The 18,601-nt window shown below is 48.8% G+C and overlaps 1 protein-coding gene across 7 annotated transcripts in view; it reads right to left on the reverse strand.

Moving 5' to 3' along the window:
* SLC8A3 (solute carrier family 8 member A3) overlaps positions 1 to 18,601 on the reverse strand; it is a 141,841-nt gene that overhangs the window by 101,524 nt on the left and 21,716 nt on the right. For all 7 annotated transcript variants that reach the window (XM_047738565.1, XM_047738567.1, XM_047738573.1 and 4 more), the window contains exon 2: positions 14,100 to 15,945. In XM_047738565.1, the coding sequence (XP_047594521.1) occupies positions 14,100 to 15,883 (1,784 nt within the window). In that variant the 5' untranslated portion in view covers positions 15,884 to 15,945. The remainder of the gene's footprint in view (positions 1 to 14,099; positions 15,946 to 18,601) is intronic.

Here is an 18,601-nt window from a genome sequence, read left to right on the forward strand (position 1 = left end):
CTCTACCTTCCTCCAGACGAGACTTTTTGGCTTTCTATCTTTAGATCAACTGTCTTCCTAAAAGCTCACCTTGGGCTCAGAGAAGGAATATAATCACTGATGGGGAAACCTGAGCACAATGCTGGCCCACATAAGTCAGAACAGCAGCGACATGGCCACGACTCTGTTTGTTAATTACTTAACTAATAACTAGCATGATACGCCTGATGAGTGATTTAGACTAGGCACCGAGTTAAATGTTTGACAGGCATTTTCAATCCTCACACCAACCCTGTGAGGGAGGTACTATTATTATCCATATTATATATATGAGTGAAGTGAAGGGAAAGGTTAGGTAACTTGCCCTAGCTCACATCACTGATAAGTAGGCAAGCAGGGACTCCCGACATGGTCAGTGGGACACCTGGTCGACGCACTTAACCACCCTGCTCTATTACCCTCTTATGGGTATCTGGGCTTCTACCCACATTGTTGCTCTCCTACTTCTGTCATTGGTGACTTCCTTGGCGATCAAGCAAAATTCTGTCCTCCAGCTCCCTGACACTCACCCAGTACGCCCCCTACTCACCTGCGAGGGCCGTCCTCCTTTCATCACACATAGGCCTGGCTCCCTTGTTCTCAGGCTGTCATGTCCCATCCAGGCCTGCCTCATTTTACAGAAGGAAAAGTGTCCTTCTGTGTTTCAGGATAAGCAGGTGACACATCTGGATCTCAGGGCCAGCTGCAAGGCACCAGGGAAGACCAGAGGGCGAGAAGATCTGGAGAACAGGCCCTCCTCTTGCCTCCCAGTCACGAAATGACAGATTCTTAACCACATGGTGGGGCACTGTGGTCAGTGGCCCAGAGTTTAGCCACTGGGATGGTGGAAAGGGAGAAATGGGCACGCAGGTCATGCAGCATGAGCTGGAGCCCCTGGGCAATTACCAAGAACTACCAGTGGACTGGGACCAAGGAGACTGGAAGACAAAAAAGGAGGCCATTAGAATAGCAGTAATAAAGGAACTAGACTGATTTGGGTCAATGGGTTCGAGAAAGTGACCTCCCTTTTTTTTTTCTGGACTCTCATATAATCTGCAAACAGGAATTTGAAAGGTTAACAATGACAGTCCACATATAACAAATGAGCTGTTAAATGAGCTCTGGCCTCCTCTGCCCCAGGGAGCTATCGGTTAACATTAACCCCACTGGTGGTGCTCTTCTCTGCACCTACCCCTTGACCGTGAGCGCGAGTTCCCTCACTCACTGAAGTCTAGAGCAGGCATTAGGCAGGGCTTGGGTATTAGCTTCCTGCAGCTGCTATAACAAATCACCACAAACTTGGTGGCTTCAGTCAATAAAAATTTGTTCTTTCACGGGTCTGAAGGCTAGAAGTCTGAAATCAAGGTCAGCAGGGTTGATTCCTTCCTAGGAGGTTCTGAGGGGGAATCTATCCCACGCTTCTCTCCCAACTTCTGGTGTTTGCCGGCCATCCTTGGCACCCCCGGGCTTGTAGCTAGATCTCTCTGCACCTCTGTCTCTGTCGTCACATGGCCTTCCAATAAGGATGCCAGGCATAGGAGCTAGGGCCCACCCTAATTGAGGGTGAGGTCCCATTCTGACGTTCGGGGTGGACAAGAACCTGGGTGGATGGACTCTTTTCAACCCAGTACAGGCTGCCAATGGCGTTTCTGGCAGATCCCACATAATGGCAAGTAAAGAATGTGGGTTCCTTAAGAGGAGGGCTCAAGGTGCAGGTAGGGAGGTGGAAGGGGGAGACCCCCCCTGAGCACTGTTCACATCAGACTGAGTTGCTTCCCCACCTAGAACATTTCACAGAAATGGAGTCTGAAGGAGCAAAGAAAGTCACCACAGAGCACAGGCAATTCTCCCACAGCTCAAAACAGCAGGTGTCACCCTCCACAAAGTGCAACATTTGAATCTTCCAGGCAAAATACCAGGTAACTCAACTGACCTAACACTGCCCCCCTCCTCACCAAGCTAACATGGAAAACAACAGGCCTTCAATCTCCTTTCCTCTCTCTTCTAAACCCCAGGAGGGCTTGGGGACACCCAGGGTCTCTGACCATGAGAGGGGAATGGGGTTCTCAACCTCCCATTCAGCCAAGAACAATTTTGGGTAGGGGGGCTTATGGGAAAGAGCTGAGCAGGATGGGGTAAACCCTCAGGTTCCCTCCTTGCTGCTAGTGGGACTCTTTCTAAGGCCTTCAGGGAAGTACTGCGCAGAACTGCATCCAATCTGGGCTAAGCAGATTAGCTCCCTCCCAGGGAAAGGTTCTGGGCAGCTGAGCAGGGCAGCTCCCTGTGCGGTGGCAGGGGGCTGTCATTACAAGGCCCAGAGAGGACATAATTACATGCTCCCTGGAGGGAGCTCCTAATTGAATTACAGGGTGTCTCCTGAGCATGAAAGGCAGCCTGTACTCAGAGGTAACCGAGTCCATGAACAGTCCAGGAACAGACCCTCTGAGGAGCGGTGCCAGGCAGGGGTCAGGCTGTGGAGAAGCTCAGGGACACTGGAGTTCAGAGGGCCCCATGGATCTCACTGAAACTGGGAGAGGAGAGGAGGCATCCCTGGTCTTCGTACAAACCGGAAGTGGTACAGAGACAGAAGACACGCCAGGAATTCACTCTGTTCATTCATTCGTTCATTCATTCATTCATTCAACAGACATTTTTTGGCGTCTCTATGACAGGTGACAGGCATGGGGAAAAACTGGGTGCTGCTCTACTCTGAGGACAGGGCCTGCCTGGGGACCATTTACTCCTGAGGACAACTTGTGCTTTTATCTGTGGGCACCCCACAAGCCAAGCCAATTAGCCATTCTTCTCCACAAGTCCTTCTGGGGTGACTACAGGAGAAGGTCACCTCTAAGGCCTCCTAACAGAATCCCAACAAGGGCAGGTGGTAATACTTCTGTGTATTACCTACCTCTTCTGTCTGAAGAGGCCCCCTCTTCTACGGCAACTCTAAGTTTGTATTTAGATTCTAGTTAGTTAACATTCAGGGTCATATTAGTTTCAGGTGTACAATGTAGTGATTCAACACTTCCATACAACACCCAGTGCTCATCACCACAAGCACACTCCTTAATCCCCAGCCCCCATCCCCCTACCCACCTCCCCTCTGAGAGCCCTCAGTTTGTTCTCTAGAGTTAAGAGTCTGTGCCTTGGTTTACCTCTCTCTCTCTCTTTTTCCCCTTTGCTCATTAGTTTTGTTTCTTAAATTCCATATAGGCAGCTCTCCCAACACACTTCTCTTCCTGCCAGACTGGGAACTTCATGAGGACCAGGACCTGGCCTCTTTTCACTGTGTCAGCTCACAGGATGAGCCTAAGCGTGTCTACGGATGGTACCCCAAGGGACGGACACCTGGGTCCGGTTTGCACTCTCCTGCTGCTTCAGGTCTCACTGAAGCTCTCATAGGCTCTTGGGGGGCTCTGGCCGAGCCCTTCCTGCTCTCTCTTAATATCCCTCCCTCTAAGCCCTGATCCTAGATGCCCTCAGACACAGCCTCCGAGGAGGCCCCCTGGACCTGAACACACGGTCCTGCGCCAACCTTGCCCTCTTGCCCAGGCAGCAGGCCAAAGCATCACCCGTGGGTGGTTCCTGATGGTAAACAGCACAAGCAAGAGTCCTGGGGCACCAGCTTGGGCACAGACGGGGCCGAACCAGCAGTCAAGGGGGATGATCCAGACTTCTGGGCTGGGCGTTAAGGAGTTTATTTGGCCCTTGCCAACATCCCTGAGCCCAGGGGCCCCTGAATTAAAAGGAAAGCAGCCAACTTTGGCTGTTAAGGAAGGGATGGGGGATGCACCCTTAGCTTCTTCTATCTGAGGAGAAGAAAGCCTGCTGCTTTCAGCTTCATACCTTATTCTGAGGCTAAAATATAGAACATTGTAGAAAGAATGTGTAATTTGGAATCAGAAGATCTTGGTTTTGATACCTGCCCTTAAAAGCTCTGTGTTCTAGGACAAATTACTTAATATTTCTTAGACTCGGTTACCTAATGTGAAGAAAATGATAATGTCACTCCTAAGGTATGACAAAATCCTTACTTTTTAAATATGTTCATGTAAATATTCCAAGTTTTATTACATTAAAAAAAAAAAAAGTAGTCTTTCCCCCAAGGTCTGAACAATGGTGATGCCTAGGTACCAATACCACCCCCTATAGTCTGATATAGTACATTCTGATATGTTCTCCGGTATCCTGATCTCCCCATGGGGTCACCTTCATCAAAGTACCTTTAAACAATTAGTGTCTAATAGTTTTAAAGCATTTTGTATCAGACAGTTCCTTTGAAAGTTGGCCCTTGGCTGTGTTCATTCTACTCACTCCCCAGCCCCCAAACTAGAAAGTGTATTTTCTTCCAGCCGTCCACATGGGTTAATTAAATGCCATTCCTCTTTGCTTTGGCTAGAATTAGTTTAACTCATTGTAGTAACACAACTTATCTTTTGCTATTATGAAAAAAATGAAAATCTAATTAATTTTCAGCGAATCTTCTAAAACATGGGCTCCATGAGGAGGGGCAGATAATTAAAATGGCCTGTGTAGGGAGCCAGCTGGGAACCACTGATCTAGCTTATGAAACCCACTGGCTTAGCAGGGGTTCTGGAAGATTCCAGTCTGACAAGGAAATCATCTGCTTCGTGTGTCCTACGGGAACTTACGGATTCATCTGGGGAATAGAAGAGAGTTCTATGTTATGTAGGTTAAAGAAGAGAGTGATTCAGAAATTTTCTTCCCATCAGGATTGGCCCCATGTTAGAGTGGCCCCCACGCTAATGCACCTTACTGAAACTGAAACTCTGAGATTCTTAATCCCATGAAGTTCCTTCCATCTCTCCCCCCAGGACTAGAGGTTCCTTCTCGTAGCCACAGGTGAGCCCAGAGACCAGCCTCAAAAGTCCTTTCCAAGATGGTCCCCTGGACCATCACTAGGAACTGACTGCAGTTGACATGAGAGGAGCCCTATCTCACAGCTTAGCCCTGTGCCCAGGGACACAGGCAGCTGACAGTCACACACTGTTCCACTTGGAGACGGGAATACTCTGGCTTCTGGGGAGCTCCTGGAAGCGTGTCAAGTTACAGCTCCAAAGACAGAGAGGGGGTGCCTGCTGGCTCCAGCTACGTCCAGCCGACCAGCTGTCTGGCTGGGGAAGGGTGGCAAAGGAAAGCCTGTCACTCTGTCCCTGGCGAGCACAGGAGGGAGGAGAGCTTTCTGTCCTGGTCTGGAACACAGGCCGGTCTGGAAACCCAAACCCAGGAAGAGGCTTTGAAAGTGACTCAGTACCCAAATAGCACAGTTGAAAATGACATCGGCTCATCTTCTGACGCTAGTCTCCTGGAGAGGACAGACTTTAGGGAGGGGGGAGAAGGGACACCAGGAGCCTTGAGATTTATGCCACTGGGCATCGAATGTTTTCTGTTGACCTGGACTGAGGCCACTTTGATCTCGGCTGCTGGTCTGTGGTCAGCTTGATGAACTGATCAAGCTGGGGCCTCCTGAGGGGGCTCTTTCTCCCCCTCTCCAGCCTACGGCCCTAGCACAGACCACAGTGAAATCAGTGCTCTCTTGGCAGACCTTCTAGATGCCGGTTTGGAGGTGACAGATGACTGTCTCAGCTGGTGCTATCTTCTAAGGGACACTGTCACCACTGACAGACACAATTGCTTAGGTAGCTCACCATGGAATACTCATGGCAACTTCATTTTTCTACTCCACCCTCTGGTTCTGGCAGATTAACTGTTGGGGTCAGGGGATCTTGGCTTGACTCAGGGCAACCAAGACATATCTGGCCAGTGGACTTGGACATGGCCAACTTGGGGAGAAGCGGGAGGGAGAAAAAAGGACTCATAAGATTCTCTCTCTTGAGAATTTGAGGTAGAAGATCCTTCCAGGGAAGAGCCAAGAGCTAAATGGAAAGAGGAGCCATGAGCTCAGACAGTTGGTCTGTGAGATCTCGCTGCAAGCTAGAAGCAATAACGGAAAAGGCCACAGACAGAAACAGAGACTCGGGAGACAGAGACCATGTGGGCCAGCAGGGAGAGCATCAGAAAGAGAGAGTGGTCTCGAGGGCTCCCCTGCCTGACAGTGTTTGCTGCCACTTCCAGTCGCTGCAGATACCTACAATGCAACCTTCTCGTCTTAACATACAGTCAGGCAGAGACTTTGCGATGAAGGGGAAAAGGGCACCACCATGAGTGGTTTGCTTCCTGGGGAACATCAGTCTTCTTGGGATTATTGGGAAGCTCATTCTCTCTGTCCAAATGACAGGCTTGCTTAAGGGATGCTCCCAGCTCGTTCTTGATCACTCGAAGAAGGCATAGATCAGACAGGAGACACGAGGCAACCCCAGTACAGATGCCGGTGGTGTGAGGGACAAGGATGCAGGAAACAGGATAAGAATAAATGATGAGAGAGACTCAAGGAGGCGGAGAGGAAGGCACTGAGTGTGGTGGGAGTGGAAACCACAGCTCTCGTGGCGACAGCACCTGATGCGTGTAGAGTAGAGAAAGAAAGTCTGCAGCTCAGGACGTTTGGAAGAGGCAGTGAGTGTAAGAAAAGAGCATTCAAACAGAAAGTAAGGTGTGAGCGGGGGAATAAAGCAAACACATCTGGGGATTTGCAGCCAGGGCCTCAGTGAGCCCCAGCAATGGCGGTGGAGCTCGCCCCCGATCACCACGGCTGGGACAGACAGGGTCAGGTGGTAATGGGGTTCACAAGGAGAAATCATCTGGCGCTCACAAGGCAACACCCAAAGATAGACAAATCAAGGCCAATGGCTCCGGAAAGACATGGACCACTAGGGAGAAGAAGGGGTATTAGTCATCTATAATCTATAATTTGGTTTGCAGCCGTGTTCTGAGTATTGAGTTTATTATCAAGATGTCCTATTTAGAAGGCACCAATTAAAGCACCCCCGACAGAGCATTGTCTGTATCTGGTTTGTGAACCCCAACCACTAAGTGGTAACCGAACTGGGCTCAGGCAGGGACAGGTTAACCAGGTTAACCAGGTTCCGTCCCTGCGTGCTGACTCTTAGCTGGAAGTGGGGATCAGGATGGCGCCACACCCATCACTAAGCACAAATGTATACATACACTCGAGTGGTGATTCCGTTTTCAGAAAAACAAACTTCTCCATAAAGAATTAAGTTCCACCTTCAACTTTATCTTCATTTCTGTGTATCCAGGTAATTTCCTACTTGGGTACCTGGTAGGTGGTAGGGATTGGAATAGAATTCCTATGAATGCTAACTATCACACCACCTGAGAATGTCTGCCTGGTGTTTTCCTTCGTGGTCATTTAGCAAAACCCTCAAAGCATCTGATTCCTGCAAAATGCTTCTGACTTGTGCAGAATTTAAATACGGGGATTTTGCTCTATTTGCAGATCAAGGAGTTCTCGCCCTCCAACTGTCCGTTACATACGACTGACTCTATGCCAGGGCTTTCTATTGTTTCTGGAAGCATAGCTCAGTTTCTCACTTAAAAAAAAACAAGAAAACAAGATCTCGATTGAGCTCTAGACTCTACTACCTTCCTTGTGGAACCGACAGCGTCACAGCCAAAGGGTAGAGAAGAAATCAGGGCTCATGCACCACCCAGCTACACCGGCGAAGTTGATGAAAGGCTGGACAGCAAGAAAAGTCCTCCCCACTCTCCCACCTGACTTCGCTCCTGTCTATCATTCTTGTGAATGAACAAAGAACCACTGACCAGAAGAACCAGAAGAATCAAAACAAAATAACCACAGCTCATGGCAGGATATCCATCAGTATCTCTTTATTATTACTGCCTGGGGCCCAACTAGCTCTTCTCCAAGAAGGAAAGCCGCTGAGGGTAAGACTGCTTTGTTTCCCGACTGGCCAGTCATGTGATTGTCTCCAATTGCCATGTTCCTGTCTCCTCAAACCAACCTAACGTTCTGGCCAGTGGACTCTCCAACTGTGCGCCGCTGCGCTGTCGTATACGGGAGGGCAAGGCAGCGTGAGTAGAGCAGGGATGGGCACACCAGATGCTGGGCGGCATATGCTCTCCGATCAAGTCGGGCAGAGGGCATGCTGAGCGGTCCAAGGCTGCCAGGAGACACTGCACCTCAGCCCCTCAAATTAACCTGGAAGGCTCTAGACTTGTGGAGTTTTTTTGTTTTTTTTTTTTAAGGATTTTATTTATTTGACAGAGAGAAAGATCACAAGTAGGCAGAGAGGCAGGCAGAGAGAGAGGGGGAAGCAGGCTCCCCGCTGAGCAGAGAGCCCGATGAGGGGCTCAATCCCAGGACCTTGAGATCACAACCTAAGCTGAAGGCAGAGGCTTTAACCCACTGAGCCACCCAGGTGCCCCAAAGACTTGTAGAGATTTTTGTAGATGTGTCCAGTTTAAGTAGACTTGGGGTGCCTTATGGATCCCAGAATTGGAATATGACCTTCTTTAACATCATCTTTGACCATTTCAGTAATTATGAAAAAAATGATCAGGATGTAAGGTCTTTCTGGGCACACTATCCAAAGCTTCTGCTAAGAAGGCCTCATAGCCTTTCATCACTCCTGTGGGCCCAGAAGGGAAAGCACTAGAGTTGAGCAACCCTATCTGATACGTTCCCTTGTACTATTAAGTACTCCATTCCACAGCTGGCTGAGCTATGGATTCCCTTCGTCAGGACTACTGGGAGCCATGGACGGAGCTCCTCTGTGAGTTCCATGAAGCCATGGGTCCTGGTAACCCACTGTTTACCAGTGTCTGGAGAACGATCTCGTTACCCGTAGTCAGGCACTGAAGGCAGAAGGAAAGTGAAAGGGAGGGATGCCACCTGAGGGAGCATGACCGTGACCTCCACTCTGCTCCTACCCTCACTAACCTTGTAGCCTGTGACTCTTTTCAAGCATAGAAGGGCATTCTAGGGTCAAATAATCTCCCGGATGGCAAGGGAAGAGACTGTCCGAACACCCTGCTGAGCCAAAGAGAAAGAAAAGGACTACTGTGTTCCAGTTAAATTGGAGAAGGTGTAAACTGTGTCCTGGAGCATGCCAGATTTTGATGGAAAGATTCCCCAGGGTGGAAACTTTACAGAGAAAGCACACCTGGAAGAGAATGGCCTGCAGAATTTTGAAAGAATGTCATTATTTCATGGAACGAGGTCCCATCTCCAAGTTACCAGCACTGTCTAAAAGACATCCCAGGGCGCCTGGGTGGCTCAGTGGGTTAATCCGCTGCCTTCGGCTCAGGTCATGATCTCAGGGTCCTGGGATCGAGTCCCACATCGGGCTCTCTGCTCAGCAAGAAGCCTGCTTCCCTCTCTCTCTGCCTGCCTCTCCGTCTGCTTGTGATCTCTCTCTGTCAAATAAAAATTAAAAAAAAAAAAAAGAGGCCAGAGGGTCTTTAAAAGACATCCCAGCTAGGCTTGTCGCACCTTTTCTCAGGAAGAGATCATGAAGACAGTGGTTGGTTTTTTTTTTTTTGTTTTTGTTTTTTTTAATTTCTATGGGTTCAATATTTTTCTTCCTGAACAGTCTCAAGGTGAGCCAAGAGATTAAAAATAGTCCATAATATGTTATTATTCTAAGTTAGGATATTAGTCATGTGATACCGTTGGATCTGTACTTCCCGAGCACCTTTCCAAAGTTAACATTGTTCCGATGGTTAAAAATAAGAAAGTCCAAACCGGGAGGGGGAGACGTTAAATCAGTAGGCTCCAAAAAGACCTCACCAGTTCTAACTTTCTAACCTGTCTAGCTGTGTGATATCGGACAAGTCACTTTCCCTCTTTGAATCTCAGCTTCATAATTTAGAACAGCTGGAGGTCAGATACTTTCAGGCTTTAACATTCTAATTGGACGGGAAGCTATGAGGCACAGCTAATACGCTATTCTCTTCTACAGAGGCCTATGCCATTTAATTGTGCTAGATTTTGGCCTTTGCCTCTTTGACATTGGAGATTCTGATTATTCTCAGAGAGAGATCCCAAAGATCTGTGAGCTGCAATATTCTGTTATTCTGCAGGAACACCCCTGAGTCTGGGATACAGGAGCAGATGCAGGTTTAGGGACCGAGACGAACGGGCCAGCAGCACACCCAGGTATCTCCACGAGGTTTTGTTATTGTTTGCAGGAGGCCGTAATTCTAAGGATGTACTGTAGTGGTAGTCACAGAGGTGGGGATTCTTCTAGATCATTAAGATGTCAACAGGTTCTCTCTCAAATGTCAAGCGTTTATTGGAATGTGGGATTAAGGGCGTCAGGCGCCCACCCCCGCTCTGTCTGCTTCACTGCCACGTCCTCCGCAAAGGTTGCTGTAGAAGCTTCTGTGGTGTCACACACACAGCGGACAGCTTTCATTTCTCTTTTATTGAGCGTCTCTCAACCAGAGCACTTCTCCCGGTGTTTTGATCTGTCTGCATACCTAGTAGCCTCTTCACTGGAGAAGATCCTTGAGAGCTGAAACGCCCATCTGTCCTACTCATGTATCTATCTCCGTCCCCAGGAATGCATCTGGTACATAGCAGACATCTCATAAGTGTTTGTTGAATGACTGAGCACCTTCCATGAGCAGGCACGGGGCTGCAGGTGCGTTGTCTTCGTGTTTGCATGTATGCTTACCACTCCCCTGCAGGAGAAAGAGCGCTGTTCCTGACATTCCAACCGGGTATCTGGGGCCTGGACAGGTGAAATGACTTGTTCAAGTTACACAGCTGGGGAGTGACAGGTGCACATCTGTGTGTCAGACCTCAGAGTTCGTGGGTTTTCTATCCTCCCGTGGGGCTAAGGACATCTTTGAAGAACTAAAGCCTAAAACCAAACAAGTGAATTCACAGCCCAATGGTATGGGCAGAGCACAGGCCTGGCTCCAACCTGAGTAGGTTTTTAGAAGCGTGTACTGAGGGCGACACTGCCAGCGCTCCCAAGCTTGATGAGCAAAGCAAGTTATGGGGAGAGGGAGGGACTGGAAGGTGGAAGTGCTCCCGGCCTCACCCAGCTTCCGGCTAGGTACGTCGGGGGTGTCCATTTCAGCCTCCAAACTGGTGCCACAACCAGCAAGGTCTCAGCAGAAGCCGGGTTCTGGCTAAGCTGGAGTCGCGAGCTGGAACTGGAACGTAAGCCTTCCTGATTCAGTTAAGCAAGTCCTCGGAAACTTCACTTTCCCTCCCTGGTCTCAGGGTTTGGCCCAGGGCTTTAGAGCATTTCAGCTCTAAGCTGGGACCAAAGGCATCAGGAGCTTGTTAAAAACGCCGGATCTCGGGCCCTTTTCTCGACCTTTCGAACTGTAATCTGCGTTTTAGCAAGCTTCCTGGATGGTTCAGAAGCACGTTAAAATTTGAGAAACACTCCTCTAGAAGTTATTCTAAGGTCTTTTCTGGCTCTAATATTTTAGGAATCTGCATTAGGAATCTTCACAGTCACCCCAAAACCAGCAAGTTAATGAATTAGGGTCACAGAACGATCCAAGTAGCCCAATCTCCTCAACAGTGTCTTCTAAAGAGTATTGTTAACTCACTGATATTATTATTAATGGCCTATTAATTTCCTAAGTACCTACCATATACAAACAACACAGCATACAGTATCTTGAATCATCACAACAGCCTTGCAAGAGAAATCGTATTATCCCTACTTTACCAATGAGGAAATAATCTCATAAATTAATAAAATTTCCCCTAGCTACCTGGAGAAATCAGAACTAGAGCCAGAATCGTAACCCAGAGTATTTACAGCCCATGCTTTTTCCGCTACCTCCCACTGCCTCTCATAAAATCACAACCTAAAGTAAGAAGGGTAGGGCTGCGATGCAAAGACAGGTGACTAGCAGGTTATGGACTCATTCTTCTGCAATGAAGAAAACCAAAAAGGTAGGCTGAGGTCTACTCATGCCTAAAAAATAGCTGGCAACCTAGCCTGTTCCCTGAGCCCTGGAAGAGCTGGGCCTGCATGGCAGACGTGTGGAGCTCGAGCTATATTTAAAACCGCTATCAGAAGGGATCGTTCAGAAGCCCATTTACACCAAGATATTAATCAAGCCGAAAACACAAATAGGCTTGAGGGAAGGGTTAGTCATACTCAGAGATCCAAAGTACACAACTGTTAATGGGACAAAGAAATGGGGTGCCAAGCTCCTGACCTGTCCAAAAGGACTCTTCAGTGCCTGTGATAGGTAGGTACCGAATTCGAGAAACCACTAGTCCCTCAAATTACAGCCAGTGCTGGAGTTTTGATGTCATTTAACGCCCAACAATAACCTCTTACATACTGACATTGCCATAAACATAAAGAAGTTGCATGGAGTCTGTCTTCCCAACAAGGGCTGTCCTTCATTTGTATGTAGAAACCCTCTCTCCAGAGCACACAGAAATGGACAGTTGGACAGTATTCTCCAGAAGATGTAGGTTTTTACTTGGGTAAATGAATGATTATCCCTCCCAGCGAAATGACTACACAGAGCTCTAATCAATCAATTTGTCGATGGCTATTTCACTTCAAGAGACAGTATCCCTGTTCCGTATTTGGCTGGTGCAAATAGGACCTAAGCTACGTGCCCATATCTATGGTACAGAAAATCCTAGAGCTGGGTGGGATCCACAATCCGACCCTGCCTCCAGGCAAGGAAAGTATGGTTGTTCCGACTTTGCAGATGAGACAGTTTAGTTCTCAAGCCGAGACTAAATGTCTTGCCCAGAGTCACGTTATCAGGAAGAGACTGAGGGAGGACAAGAGCACAGTCCCGGGGGGGGGGGGGGGGGGGGGGGGGGGCTCACTCCACTCTACTCTCAGTACCTTCCAACCCCTTGGGAGCCCTGCCCCCTGCCTGGACCTGGAGGAAGCGCTTCTGAGACCCCTCCCCCTCAGCCCTAGGGGCTCCCCTCTGTGTGTGTTCCATTCTTCACTCTCCTTCAAGTTGTATGTTTTCATTTCCCACTCCCAGTGTCTTTAGCAGGCTCTTGGAGCAGTTTGACATCCCCCCTTCCTAGATGCCCCTTTTGTCCTTCAGCCACCTCCTGTGATGGCTTCTTGATTGTAGATATGAGCAGGAATTCAGAGACAAGTTCCCGCCCTCCCCTTGGCCACCCTGGAAAGTCTGGCTTCCCGTAAACTGCAAATTCTGGGGAAAGTCATTCTTTTTCTTCTTCAAAGCTATCCATCTGAGAAAAACGAAAACAAAACAAAACAAAACGAATCTCAGAACACCTAGTACAGGAAGGTTCATTGGGGAGCGCTCTTACAGTGATCAAGGTCATGGAAGTGCAACACACACCATGTCTGAAGGGCGAAATGGGCCATGAACCTGAGAAGTCTTCTGGGAGAATTCTAGACCGTGAAAAGAGATGACCACACCAAAGGTGTATTTTCTCCTGCAATTCCCGAGAGATGCCTGCTATGTTCCTTAGTCAGATTCTAGAGCTCACATCTGGGACCAAAGACAGGTGGCCACTGCTCTGGGAGTTCTGCTTCTGCAAGATGTGTCCCATACCCAAGCCATACTGACTCATCTCACCTAGCCTGGGCAAGTCTCATAGCATAAAACAGCCTACAGGCATTTACAGAGCTTGCCAAGTTTCAACCAACCTTGCAATTTCCAAATTGAAGGAGAGATGCCTGAAATCTGGTTATACAATACAACCTCAAGATGGCCCTGGGGGTAAAAAACCCAGTGCCACTTGCTTCCCCAAGGATGCCCTGATTGGGCTGGCTCTGCCTCAGGACGGAAAGGCTCAGCCTCAAGGCTCACATGAGCCTCTGGTGTGAGAAGGGGAGGAAGGAGAGAACCAACGGGCCTCCTAGCTTCTGCTTAGTCACAAGAATTCTCCAAAATCTGACATCAAAACTTCTGTAGCCCCACATCTCCACTGGCCATATCATTCTGAGTTCCAGTGGACGGATTGTTCTGCATCCTTCGATCCTGCCAGGGAATTCCCTGCCCAGAGACCATTTAAGTGAGAAAACTGAAGGAAGGTCTGGAAATGGACCCTGCCGGGGGTGCCTGCTGAAAAATCCTGCACACCTGTGCTGGGACCCAAGTTTGACGTTGACGCGGTATGAGGAAGAACTGTAAGGACAGAAAGAGATGGCAAGGGATAGAGGGGGCTAGAATATGGAAAGATTACTTACACTGTTTCATCATTCTTGAACTCCAGTTCCCCGTACGCATCTTCAAAATCCTCACCACCACCCTTGGCTGTCCCCTCTACTGTCCTAAAGGGGACGATTACCGTGCCCCGGGCACCGGATGTCCGCAGAACCTTGACCTCCAGGACACCGATACTCTCGCTGACATGAATAGTGTCACATTCAAACGTGAAGATGCCTGCATGGTCATCATCCAAGATGGTGACTGTGGCCACATAAGGGGATACCAGGATGGCCCGGGGCAATGGAATATTATTGAGGACTATCGGAGGGATCCCCTCCTCTGGCTGCTCCTCCTCTACGCGGACGTTGCTCAACCTCACAAAAAAGTGTTCATCCTCCTCAAAGATGTCATCGTCGATGATGCCCACCGAGAACTCCTTCTGGGTCTCTCCTGGCTTCAGAACCACAGTGCCCTCTGTGAACTCATAGTCCGCCCCGGCATTGGCAGAACCATCCTCTGTTTTGTAGTCCACATACACGGTCTTGGACATGTCCCCCCCTTTCCTCACCACCGTCAGGAGGATGGCCCCGCAGTTCTCCAGGCACTGGTAAGAGCACGGGTCAAAGAAGACCTTTGAGACAAAGTCCTCAGGCTCATTGGTGTGCACCTCATTGATGCTGGAGACCTTCTTGGCTTGTTCCGCCGCATGCTTCTTCAGGACATTGCCTGCGCCAGTCATCATACGGGTAGCTTGTATCCGGTAGAAGGCACGACTCTTCTGTTGATGGGAAAGAGCGTAGTAATTGGCCATCTCTACCAGCTGATCTAAGTCCTTCTCTGGGTGTTTCTGCTTCAGATCCTTGAGAATCCGGATCATCTCCCTGCGGGACTCATCTACTTCCTTCCCTTCCACGGGCACCAGGTTCCCGTCCAGGAAGTGGGAATTCATCATTTTTCCGTCCATCTCAATGCCCTTGGGGTGGTCGCCCTCTGTCTCTATGATAATTGCTCGGTGTTTGTCTGTGCGATACTTTTTGTGCATGTATTTGTAGAAGAGCAGTCGCCTATCTGCCACCCAGGCCAGAAGGACACACACGGGGAAGAAGGAGAGAGTGAGGAGGCCTTCCCAAACCTGAACCACACCAGGGGAGAAGACTGCCAGGATCATATAGAGCCAGATGTAGGCGAAGATGCTCCAAGCAGCAGTGATGAGGAAGACTCGCAGGTGCTTGATCTTGCGAGTCTCTCCATCGGGGATCACGTAGACGCAGATGCCAATGATGATGAACATGTTAAAGGCTGCACTGCCCACGATGGTAGAAGGTCCCAGATCGCCAGCAATGAACCCATGGCCACACACCTCAATTAAAGAGAGAAGGATCTCAGGAGCAGAGGAACCCAAGGCCATCAGGGTCAGGTTGGAGACCGTTTCGTTCCAGATCCGAATCGTCGTGGTGCTGGTCTCTCCATTGGGCTTTTCGATAGTCACCTCTCTCTCTTGAGAAGTGATGACTTCGATAGACGCCATAAAGCGGTCGGCAATGATGGACACCCCAAGGAACATGTATATCAGGGCCACAAAGTAGACGATGACCCTGGCAATCTTGTCCCCAAGGGAAGGGTTCTCCGGATACCAGATTGGCAGGATGACACCCTCCTTGCAGTCCGAGGACTCGGAACAGGACTCATTGTTCTGCCCTGTGCTGGGCACCTCCCCTGAGCCACCAGCCTCTGCCCAAAGACCATTCAGGAAGAGCACAAAAGTAATCAGCCCAAAATGGAGGAAGGCGGAGGTGAGAGGCTGCAACCTTAACCACGCCATACACGAGATTTAGCCGCTGGCTTCCACTGCGGCGCCAAGGGTCCTCCTGACAGGCCAGAGACCTAGAAAAGACCAGAGAGGTAGGGAAAGGCATGAGAAAAAGGGGGACAGCAAATGGCAGGTTCCCACCAATACAAATTGGTGTTTCACCTTGAGCGACATATGGCACTAACACAAGGGGCGGTCTCTCACTCGGAAAAAATGATGTCAATGGGAGGCACGAAGAGCGACTCTGTCCTCAGGACCATCTGGTGGAGACTCAGCTGAAGAATGGTTTAAAAGAGCTGGGAATGTTGGTAATGAAAACATAAGTGATACCCTTCCAGTCCTGTCTCCAAACCCCGCTGTTATCTGCGAGAGTTCTCAAGAATCAACTGAAAATAGGCCAAGCATGACCCGAATCTTCATTCTTGTAGTGTTTCTAGGTTTGGGGGCTTCTTCCCCCGCGCTGTTGTCATACTCAAGAATTCTGCATGACATACGTGTGCCAGAAGAGTACAGATGGAGCTGAACTTTTCTCATGGGTTACTCCCCCGGAAATAGAACACATCACTCTGCATGCAATTGAGCCCACTTGGGAAAAACTCCTTCCCCGAATGCAAAACTTCTACAGGCAAGCTGTAATTCTGACATTTCTTGGGAAATCAAGAGGACAGACAGCGTCACGGATGCTCCCTGCAGGATAGCTAAGCCAAGGCCCCTATAAGCTGTGCTCAAGCCCCAGTTCACAGCCTCCTTAGCCCACTAGCAAAACATTCTTATGGGACCATTGAGACACTCAGTTACAGGAAGATGAAAATCATCCAGCCACTCGAATTCCAAACCCAGACACTGAAAGGGCCAAGTGATAGAAATCACTATTAATAAAACATGCAAGTGGCTCTCGAATGCATTTTTTTAAAACTCAAGACAAGATTTGGGGGTGAAATGCAGCCCCACCTGCTGGCTGGGACCACTAAGAGGTGAGCATGAATTCAGGAGAATGGAAAGAAATTCAGCAGAAACTATGGATTCATCTTTCCAATCACTACCTCATTCAGATGCAATGAGGATGCCCATAACCGTGCCATAGCTTTAAAAAACAAAAAGCTATTTGCCCATTACCACCTCTGCTATAGCCCTGCGGGGTTCCTTGAGTAACAGAAGCATGCTAATTTCATCTGCATAGCACCTTACAGGGTTTCAGGTCCTGTCCCCCACCCCCACCCCCGTCTCCACTGCTTCCCATCTCAGAAAATAGCACCTCCATCCGCCGGGTTATGTGTGCTGGGCAATGAGTGTTGTTCATCTGCAGCCCTCCCTTTCACTCCTGTCCCTTGTCTACTCAGCACCCAGACTCTCCCCTCATCTCTACAAGCACCGTCAGAGCCGCCATCACCCCTGACTTAGTGAATCTACTGCAGTGACCTCCTCACTGAACTCCCCACTCCGATTCTCACCCTTCCCCACTTCATTTCCTTATACAGCAACAGTCACCTTTTCTAAAAACCCCAGACCTATACTGTCACATCCCTATTTGAAGCCCTGCAGTAGATTCCTCTTATCCCTTTTTTTTTTTAAGATTTTATTCATTTATTTGACACACAGAGAGAGAGAATAGGCAGAGGGAGAGGCAGGCAGAGGGAGAGGGAGAAGGAGGCTCCCCGATGAGCAAGGAGCCCAATGTGAGGCTGGATCCCAGCACCCTGGGATCATGTCCTGAGCTGAAGGCAGATGTTAAACCAACTGAGCTACCCAGCGCCCCAATTCCTTTTATTCTTAATACAAAGACTCTTTACTGTAACCTACAAAGTCTCCTCTCCTCTTTCATCTTCTGCCCCTCTCCTTCCTACCATATTTCAGCAACAGTGGCTTCATATCAGGCCCTGGAGATAACCAAGTTATTTTCTACCTCAGGACCTTTGCACACAACACCAACCACATGTGCCTGAAATGAGTGTTTCTCCTTGGTACCCACACCCTTAACAATGCTTTAGATCTCAGCTTAAGTGTCACTGTCCCAGAAAAAATTATCCTCACTCCTTAAGACAGTCAACTTTCTCTGTTATGTCCTCTCATCACACTCGACTTTCCTTCATAGCAGTTTTAAAACTTTGAAATTAGATATTTATGGGATTATATAATTAACGTCTAGCTCAGCCATTAAACTCTGAATGAAATCAAGGCAAAGACTATGTTTATTCTGTATCCTGTATTTGGTATCCTAAGTAGTCAGTAAGTGCTCAGTAAATGGTATGTTTTTGGAACAAATAAATACAGCCACTAAGGAAGCTTCTTCGGTGCTATCAGCTGAATTGTGTCCCCTCCCCCCAACTCATATGTTGAAACCTTAGGCTCCAGTGTGACTATATTGGGAGACAGGGCTTTCAGGAGATAGTTAAAGTTAAATGAGGGTATAAGAGTTGGTCCTACTCTGATAGGACTGATGGCTTTACAAGAAGAGGAAAAGAGAGAGTGCTTTCTCCCCCACCACACAGTGAGAAAGCAGCCATTGGCAAGCGAGGAAGAGAGCTCTCACCAGAAAACGAATTGGCCAGCACCTTGATCTTGGACACTGCAGCCTCCAGAACTGTGAGAAAATAAATTTCTATTGTTTAAGCTGCCTAGTCTGTGGCATTATTACGGCCGCCTGAGCTGAGTAATACACTCAGACATCAGCCTTCTTTAAAGCCACTTTATGACCCGAATTACAGCCATTTGCTTCAGGAAAAAATAGAT

Source organism: Lutra lutra, chromosome 7 (genome assembly GCF_902655055.1).
Source record: "Lutra lutra chromosome 7, mLutLut1.2, whole genome shotgun sequence".
Classification (NCBI taxonomy): Eukaryota; Metazoa; Chordata; class Mammalia; order Carnivora; family Mustelidae; genus Lutra; species Lutra lutra.